The 9,847-nt window shown below is 36.5% G+C and overlaps 1 protein-coding gene across 1 annotated transcript in view; it reads left to right on the top strand.

Annotated features, from left to right (window-relative positions):
- The first annotated feature begins 1,838 nt into the window (after positions 1-1,838).
- LOC133874606 (alpha-mannosidase I MNS4) overlaps positions 1,839-9,847 on the top strand; it is a 30,937-nt gene continuing 22,928 nt past the window's right edge. Inside the window, exons 1-7 of the mRNA XM_062312469.1 lie at positions 1,839-2,117; positions 2,913-3,032; positions 3,119-3,211; positions 5,110-5,196; positions 5,750-5,840; positions 7,045-7,100; positions 7,465-7,537. Coding sequence (XP_062168453.1) covers positions 1,986-2,117; positions 2,913-3,032; positions 3,119-3,211; positions 5,110-5,196; positions 5,750-5,840; positions 7,045-7,100; positions 7,465-7,537 — 652 coding nt within the window. The 5' untranslated portion in view covers positions 1,839-1,985. The remainder of the gene's footprint in view (positions 2,118-2,912; positions 3,033-3,118; positions 3,212-5,109; positions 5,197-5,749; positions 5,841-7,044; positions 7,101-7,464; positions 7,538-9,847) is intronic.

Raw genomic sequence — 9,847 nt, 5'->3', positions numbered from 1 at the left:
AGGTTTGTGTATCCCCATTACCTAATCAAACACGGGCACAGAAAGACTATTAATTTTAGGGTTAAATACGTTTGACCTTTCTTTGGTTGGTTTAAAGACTTTATTTTTTATCCTATGTGCTTCATTTTGTATCGCAGATGATATCTCATTTATAGCTAAAGATGGAGATGGTATTTCCGTCTAACTTCTGTCAAAAAATTGACACAAAAGTCTATGTTACTAGCCTTAAAAAAATTGACACGTGTCTCTATGCCAAAAGGGGGTGGTTTCAGTCGCCCATAATTTATTTATTTCAAAAAGTATTTTTTTAATGTTTTTATCTTTTTTAATATTTTTAACATTTATAGTTTTTTAATTGTTTAATTTTATTTTTAATGAGACATAAGACACGTGTTAGTTTTTTGAGAGTGCTAACGTGAACTTCCATCAATTTATGGACGGAAGTATCATCTTCGTCTTTAATCATAAACGAGTTACCATCTGCAATACGAAATGAAGTACATAGAGCAAAACATAAAGTCTTTAAACTACATGAAGGGACAAAAGTATTTAACCCTAAAATTAAAAGCTGTTTCCTGTGCTCGCATTTGATATGTTAATGGGGTACACAAACCTAACCTAGTACACCGAAGGGAAACAATCTTAAATATAGATGAGCTTGAAAGCAAATTCAAGGTGGACGTGTTCTTATGGGCCTATGGCTAACTATATATTTACCACGTGATTTTCTTTTGAATTGTTCCCAACTTAAACTAATCAATCCGTCAACCAGATCATTTATTCACATATTATACCTTCCCATTGCTTGATGTTTAGTTGGATAGTGGAAAAGGATTCCCTGCTTAATTTCCCTTCTTTTGTATTACTAAAAAATCTATATATATATATATATATATAAATTTTTGATATATATTATAAAACCGATTGTTGAGTTATTAACCACTTTCCTTAATCTTTAAAACCGCTAGCCACAATTGTTTGCAGTTATTTTCAATTATTCGGTTAACGGGTTAATAACTGCACCCCTATGCCCACCTCCCCGCTTTTTGCAATCATTGAAACTTGAAGCTTTTCTCGATGACCTTCTTTTTCTAACGAGTCGTCCACCCTTTTCTTTACCAAGATTCAAGAATCATGAGGAAGAAAGGCTCCTTGAAGAAAAATCGCACTTGCGAGTAGATCTTACTTACGGGTGCGTGTCCCACACGCGCCGCTCGTGTCGGCTACCTCCGCCTTCCACAGTTGTCACTAGACTCTCATGGAGATTTTGGCAACCATCTCCAGCTGCATGGCATCCATCGCCAGCAAGCGACTGTCGCTCCGCTATAAGCCAGTGTGTTGTTCTTTTATTTTTTTGGGTTTTTTGTTTTGGGTATATTCTTTATGTTCCCTGTAATTGTTACACAATCAATGTTTGAGTCATCTCGACTCTTTATAGTTTATACACCTTTACCCACATTTACTGGTAGTTTGGGTTCTTGGCATCCGTGCAAAAAATTAATAGGTCCGCGTCATTCATTTGATGCATCGCCTCCGCGTACTTGTATTCTTAGGTGTTTATTGTTTGGTCACCTAGCCATAGTATGTTGTAATTTCATTTTTTTTAAGCCTAAAACTTAACTTTGACCTTAGTTTGTATTTCCTTTTCACGTAGCTATATAAAAAAAGAAAAAGAAAAGAAAAGAAGAAAGTAATAAATTTGACACATGCTTGTGGCTTGTTAGACATCTCTAACGTCACAACATTATATCAATTATTCCAATATCATTCTCAGATTTTAAAGATTCCTAATGTATATTCATTGGATTTGGCTCAAGTGCCGTAAAAAAAAAACTACAGCATGTCGATTATCAAATATCCACCGAGCGGAGCAGACAGAAGGAAAGTAATGCAAACGAAAGCGAAAGCGAAAGCGAAGCTCGAAAGTGGATGATATTTGTGAAGTGTTACCTAAGACCGAGTGAGAGACGGAAAGTTTGCACACAATGGAAGCTCCGAAACCATTGTTTCAAATCCTCTTGTTGTTCTTGTTGGTCTCATCCTATCCTAACGCTTTCATACGCAGAGCTCTTGCAGAGGGCGTCACTCCCGAGGAAGCCAGACAGCTCCGAGACGAGGTAACCCCCGTCGAATCCCTTTCCTTCCCTTCCCGAAACGAAATTTGGGTTTTTTTTTCATGTGGTTCTATTCGACCATTGCCTTTAGTGGAATGCCATCAATGCTTTGCTGTTTCTCTGGCCATTGATTGAACAGTTGGGATGCAGACTTCCTGCTTGGTAGTGAAACGTAAATAACAGAGGTCTATTCAAAAACCCATTTTGGAATCTTAAATTAAGGGCTAATGGGGTCTCAAGCTGGTGATTCTTATGGGTCATGTGTTTGAATGAGAAATCGATTATGTCTTTTCATATAAAAGCAATTGCAAATATATACGCGATTACGTTCGCATTTCAATTCCCCTTGTGTATTTGCAAATTAAGAAACTGTGGTTTCATAGTTAAAGATCTTTGTATGAGTGTCTTAGAAAACGCTCGATCTTTTTCTTATCTGCCCTTTGAGAGCATAAAATTCATAAAAATTGCGTAACATTAAGAAATGGTGTTGTTGATGATCTGGTATTGTGTCAGGATATGATCATTCAGTGTTTATGAAAACATTGAGTTCTAAAGAAGAAAATAGCTCTGAATTTCTTGTCCCAGGTTGTTTTCCTTGTAAATTGTCTTCCATTGCATATCAGGAGTTTTGATTTAATGTTAATTGGAAATAGTGTTTGATTTAAATCTTGAGATAGATCCGACCACTTACATTGTTGGCAGGTTGCCCATTTATTAGCGTTTTACTTGTAATGTTATGTATATTCTGTTTGATCTTTTAATTAAAGTAGGACAGATGGATTTCTATATGCAATTCAGGTGCATGGAATGTTCTATCATGCTTTTGATGCATATATGGAGCATGCCTTTCCACTTGATGAATTAAGACCTCTATCATGTGGAGGAGAAGATACTCTCGGTGGTTATGCCTTAACTTTGGTATGATAGTTTCTTCTTTTCAAATTTTAATAATATCTAAGTTCTTGTATCTCTTACCTGGCGTTGCCATCACACCATTCTCACAGATTGACTCCTTAGACACACTGGCTTTACTTGGTGACCGGGAACGCTTTGCTGCCTCTGTTGAATGGATTGGTAAAAACCTTCGATTTGATATAGTGAGTAATGGCTCTTTTTTTTTTTTTTTTTTTGCATTCACGTTTAAAGTTAGTTGGGATTGGTTTTCGAGTTAATTTGACACCATTAAATAATGATTATAAAAGTAAAGTAGGCATTTGTGAAAGCCAATTTTGTCTTGGCCAAGATACTTAATTAGTTCAGTTGTGATCTCACGTTTAACTTGATAAACCGACTGGTTCGCTCTGAGTTTACCACAACAAGCAAGTTTGTGGTGACCTGTATGCTTGATTTTACGAAATTTTTTTTTTGGATGAATATTACTGGCTTTTGGTTCATCCCGCATCGCCAGAGATTGTATAAATTTTGAAACATTTTAACCATACATTTCATGAAACTAATTTTTTTTTTTCTCATAGTCATATATATACTTTTAAATTTAAGTTGGGAAATATCGAAAATTATCATTGCACTTGATGGATTATATTGTATTTTTGTGAGAATGCTCTGTGAATTTCCATGTGCTGCTAACAAATAAATGTTAAGTAATAAAAAATATGCCTATTCCCATGTACCTCATAGTTGAGGTGCATTGTAAGTCAAGTACATGAGGCGCCAGCATCTAGTATGAGTAATGTAGAAAGAATGTACGTGATCTACAGGGTTCCTCAGACTATATCCGCTGTCGGGCTTTCCAAGTTTATTTCTTGCTTATAAGTGGTGTAAATACTTTGAAATTGAGCAAGAAGCCTGTGAGGCCTGAATTTTAATGCCATGGGGGAATGATTGATTTTCAATGTCCGAGGAATGTTTTTGTTGTCGTTCAAGTTATGGTTAATTTACAGGTTTTCTTCTACCCATTGATGGATGTTCAAAACTGATTCTTCTATCTTATCCCTTTCTCCAAATTTATTGTGACCTATCTCTTCTTGATCAGTATGAAAATTTTGAACTTCAGCCTCTATAAAGATCCAAACATCCTGAACTTCTCTTCTATCATCCTGGTCTTTGAATTTATGTTCCGTCTATTTCTTCCTATTAGGGGTCTCTTGTTTACTTCCTGTGTGCTAGGATTGCACCCCTCGTTTTCTTAATTATATGAAATTACTTATATAAAAAAAAGAGAAAACTACAATTTATCCCCCCAAGGTTTCACCCAAATTGCAATCTTGCCTCCAAGGTGAAAAATCTTGCAATGCACCCCAACCAAGTTTCCTAATTTTGCAATGTAACCAATTCTTCCGAAAATATCTCTTGAAAAATCATTTTTTTTTTTTTAAAAAAAAAAAAAACGACTGAAAAATAAAAAAATTGGGGGTGGCTTTGGCCAAATGAGGGTGGCTGGCCACCCCCAATTTTTTATTTATTTATTTATTTTTTAAATAGATTTTTTTAGGGATAAATTGATTTTTTTAGTGATATTTTTGGAAGAATTGGCTACATTGCAAATTTTTAAAACTTGGTTGGCGTACATTGCAAGTTTTTTCACTTCGGAGGCAAGATTGCAATTTGGGTGAAACATTTTGTGGGGGGTGGGTGGGTGGGGTAAAACTTAGTTTTCCCTAAAAAAAAAGTTTCTTGCAATCCAACAACAATAATATTCATGTGCTACATGTATGATCTCGTTGTAAATGGGGTTGCAAATATTTCTTGTTACATTGGAAAATATTTTACGTTCTAATACTATATATCTTAATTGCAGATTTTCTTTTCGCGTATCTTGGAAGTTTAAAAGATTTTAGTTTTGTACTTACGTTTGTCTTCATTGTTTTCTGTTGATTTCTTTTCCCTGCTTCTGGCAATATCTAGTTTGTATTTTAACGGACATTCTACATTCTTTGGCAAGAATTGCTTTGGTCGCTCAGTGAATCTACATATTCTTTGGTTATTATAAAATGAAGTTGAAAATCTAACTTGGATATTTTTATATGCTTTGCAGAATAAGACAGTATCTCTGTTTGAGACTTCCATCCGTGTTCTTGGAGGTCTACTTTCCGGTCATCTTATTGCGAGTGATTATGCTACGGTATTAGTTATACATGTAACTCTATGAATCATTTTCCTTACAATTCTGTTATTCTAGGCAAAGCATTGGATTTCTCTTTTAGGCTCAGCATAAATAGTATGGGCAGTTCACTTTCAATGATCCTTGTGAACGCTATGTCAATGCTTTTTGTTTCTTCAATGGGAGGTTGGCCCCCCTAAGTGGGTGTCTCTCTTGTATACTCCTGGTATACTTGGGTTGAATTACTTATAAAAAAAAATGAAGGTTGGCATTAAGAGAATAGAATCAATGGTTGAAGCCTAAAGATAAATGTAAAACTGGTTTTTCTGAGGTTGCTTGGTTGATAGTTAGCAACCATATTTGCTGAGAAGAGGGTGATTGTAACTACAAAAGAATTTTCTACGCGCTTACTTTGGATTGTAATTATATAGGTGCACCTTTGTAGCTAAAACCTTTTCCAGTCAGCCAAACCTCAATGGTGTTTGTTACCCCTTAATAATTAGTTGTTGCTCTACTGCCCTTTCTTAAAATATGGCATTGCTATAAGGTCCTCCAATGCTTTTGATTTGTTCAGGGCATGAAAATCTCTTCCTATGACAATCAATTACTTAACTTAGCAGAGGATCTGGCCCGGAGATTGTTACCTGCGTTTGACACTCCTACAGGTATTGCTACTGGATGATTTTAATTGATCTGTGCAAGTTATTGCAGGCTGAATTTAGCTATTTGTCTTGGTTTTTTTTTTTTTTTATGATTTCAATTCTTGGGTGGTTTATTTACGTGGAGTGTTTATTTTATGCCTATCTCCTGACTTTTTGGGTACTTGATGGCATCTTATAACCATTTTGCGGAATATTAAATTAAGAATATATATATATACATATATATTAATAAAAAACTTAACATATAACAATACCACTAATTTTGAAATATGGAATGCTATGTCTGACTAGTGGCGCGCATACCTCTGTAGTTTTGATGCGAGGCTTAGGTTGGCAGAGGCAGGCCATAAATGATTGTTTTTTTTTGATAAGTAATAAACTGACTTTATTAAAAGCGTCAGGCGCCCCTTAGTACACCGGCAGTATACAAGAGAAAACGCAATGCTTGAAATAAAAAAAACAGCCCAAAAAAAGAAAGAAAGAAACCCACCAACACCAGCCCACGAGAGCCAGAGCTTACAAGAACAAAAACACCCCAACCCAAACCCTCAAAGAACACACAACAAACCCATCCAAAAACCCTCAGAAACCAACACCCTAAAACACGACACCCGTACCCCACACCCGACCCACAAACTACAGAACTTGAGCCTTTCCTCTCCTACTCCAGGAACGCACACTCGCACCGTCGTAGTTTATGGAGCTCTTCAGATTCTGCAGTTCTCTCCTCCCTTTGATCTTATGCCGCTTCCCCATACTATCCCGATGAAAATCTTCCTCAATGGCATCCAACAAAGCCAGGGCCGAATCTTCATCCTCAGCACCATCGGACTCCCACTCCAAGAGTAAGTCGGGAGGAATTACGCCCAAGGGGTGAGGAGAGTCACCTTTCTCTCCCTGATCCCACAAAACAATCTCCCCAAATATCTCATTTCTTATATCCAGTTAAATGGTTGAGGAGTTTATACTTGACAATTATGGAAGGGCTGTGCATGACTAGCATTGTGACTTTAGCAGTTCGGCTTGATGGAAAGCAACTTTAGCTTCATAAAGATTTAAATCATTTTGGTAGCTTTGACTTTGTCTACTGAACCATGTTCAAACACTTTGTTTCCAATTGCTGAAAAAGTACATATTTCACATACTGGCATTCCAAGTATAAATGTTCTATCATTTTATGATGATGTTCAGATACCATGTATTGCAGGCATTCCATTTGGATCTGTCAACCTTTTGCATGGAGTTGATGAACATGAAAGCAAGGCAAACCCTTTCTTCATTTTCTCCTTATGTGCAAGTTTGTTTTCTCTTGAGTTTTGCTGTGGCATTCTAGTGTGAAAGCAGCTAATAACATTGTAGGACCCCGCATTGATTTCCAGTTCACTAATTGGTACTGTGTAATGCTTACCAGGATAAATACCCATAAAAAAAAATGCTTACCAGGATAAATTCTTAGTCTGCTAGTTTATGATTACCATTGAATCGCTGAGGACTAATGACTGAAGATGAAAAAATTGTACCATTGATTTAATACTTATTAACCATCTTCCTTAATTACTTATCTGTCCATCTCTGATTTGTAATATATAGGTAGAGCATTAACATTCCACTTTCTGGTTTTGTTTAGATAACATCAACAGCTGGTGGTGGGACTTTGACTTTGGAATTTGGAGTGCTTAGTCGTTTGACAAATGATCCCAGTAAGTGTTACTACCTTCATTGTGGGAAGACATGCTATCAATATTCAATAGTGTAGACAAAATGCAGTCTTGCAGACTTTAATTGACAACATATGTAGGAGAAAGTTGTTATACAATACCAACTTTCGCTTTTTAAAGGCCTGAATCTTGAAATGCAGTACATTACAGGCAGCTGCTTTTTGTTTTACCTCTAGTACCTTTCGTCTCTCTAGATTTTGAAATTTGTGCTCCTATGATGTTTCCTAAATTTCCATAGTTATAGTCGACTTGGCATTGTAGCATTACATATAGATTTTTCTTCTCTCTCTCTCTCTCTCTCTCTCCCAAAATCTGATCTGGCAGGCTATTGGGCTTCCTGCTAGTGGCTGCTCGTCAATTTTACTAGGCAGTTGACATGAAAAAGGACCAGATTTTTCTAGCTCATTGAGGGAAAGGGCTAACTCCTTTCAAAATTTTCAATGCTATAATTTCATTTGATATGGTTGTGGAGGCTGAGGTATTATGGCATTATCTTAAAGATACCTAGAATATCAGATATACTTCTTGTTTACCATAGTGGTTGCATGTGTTTGGTGTTATTTGGTTAATTACATTTTCCCTCCATCAACTATCAAAAAATGCGCGATGCTCCCACAAACTACCAACTCGACCAAAATAGAGCATCCAACTACCAACTTTACATATTTTGCCCCCTTCCGTCAGTCAAACTTGTTAACATGGACAGAATATGCCGGTTTTGGACGTTAATTTTGATTAAAAGACAAAAATGCCCTCAATTGATAAAAAAATAAAATTTGGATTATTAATTTGGTTTAAATTTATTAATAAAAAATATTAAAACTAATATATTTAATAAAAAAAAAAGGAGAGGGGGTGGCGCGCGGCCACCCTTACTTTTCTCTGGGGTGGCCGTGCAGCCACCCTAGGTTTTTCCAAGGCGGCCACCCCAGAGAAAAACTGGGGTGGCCGTGAGCCACATTAGAGGTGGCCGGACCCACCTCTGGGGGTGGCTCATAGGCCACCCCCTTATCCTTTGGTTTTTTATTTATTTATTTATTTTTTATTACATATATATATATATATATATATATATATATATATATATATATATATATATATATATATATATATATTTGTCTAAGTTGAGGGCATTTAGGTCATTTTTGAAATTGAATTAGGGTATTTAAGTTTTTCCACGAGTTAGGCTGATAGAAAGGGGCAAAAACATGTAACACTTGTAGTTGAATGCTCTTTTTTGGTTGAGTTGGTAGTTCATGAGGGCATCACGCATTTTTTGGTAGTTGATGGGGGGAAAAGGTAATTATCCCTATTTTTTTTTTATTAACTGAATTTATTTTTCAAAAAAGATGTCTAGAATATAACCTTTTCGCTTTATCCTTCATGATACTATCAATATACTACTTTCATGTTTTTTTAATGAATAATGTTTGAGTTCATAACTCAAACTTTCGTTTTTTCTCCTTCATTTTTATTTTCTTAAAGGGTTAATTACACTTAATCCCCCTCAACTACCACTCATTTACACATTGCCCTCATGGATTACCAATTGTCACACTCAACCCCTTTCAACTACCAATCATTGGCAAAAAAGCCATTCCGTTAGCCCAGTTCGTTAAAATGGATAGAATCTCGATCACGTGCCATAACACGTGCATTTTTTAGACCTGATATGCCTCTTTGCCCTCGTTATATTGTTATGGACAATGGATACTTTTTTTTTTTTTTTTTTTTTTTTTTTTTTTTTTTTTTTTTTTTTTTTTTTTTTTTTCCTTTAGTTTAAAAACATGGCATGTGTCCTACATTGAAGATCTCTATGAGGACATGGATATGCCAATAGCACGTATGCTCAGTATGGAGGGCATTCTTCGGCGCTGAGAGCTCCCAAGATTCTGCCGCATCATCAACCTGGCTGAACCGATTCTCCAATTTGTTATTAGTGAGAGCCAACATAATGCCAGAGTAGTGCCACACGTGGAAATTGCAATCCAGCAACATCACTTAGTTAGAGCAGTGCCACACGTGGCCCCTCTTTGCATACACTCAGCAACAAAGGGTCCAACTCGCAAGAAGTCCACATGCCCCAATAGAGCACGGGCCACAACAACAAGGTCATGCACAATGACAATGTATGGGCCACACTAACGACACTGAGCCTTCACTAAGCAACGTTGAGCCTTCGTCAACCAAGGGATGGGCTGCGCCCATCCTAGCAACCAACCAACTTGAGCCCATGGCATGCCTCCCCCATGCCTGGGCTACGTGGCCAGCAAGGGTTCAATATACCCATGA

This window comes from Alnus glutinosa, chromosome 1 (genome assembly GCF_958979055.1).
Source record: "Alnus glutinosa chromosome 1, dhAlnGlut1.1, whole genome shotgun sequence".
NCBI classification, from domain to species: Eukaryota; Viridiplantae; Streptophyta; class Magnoliopsida; order Fagales; family Betulaceae; genus Alnus; species Alnus glutinosa.
Note: the sequence above shows the minus strand (reverse complement) of the source record. Positions and strands in the feature narration are given on the sequence as shown.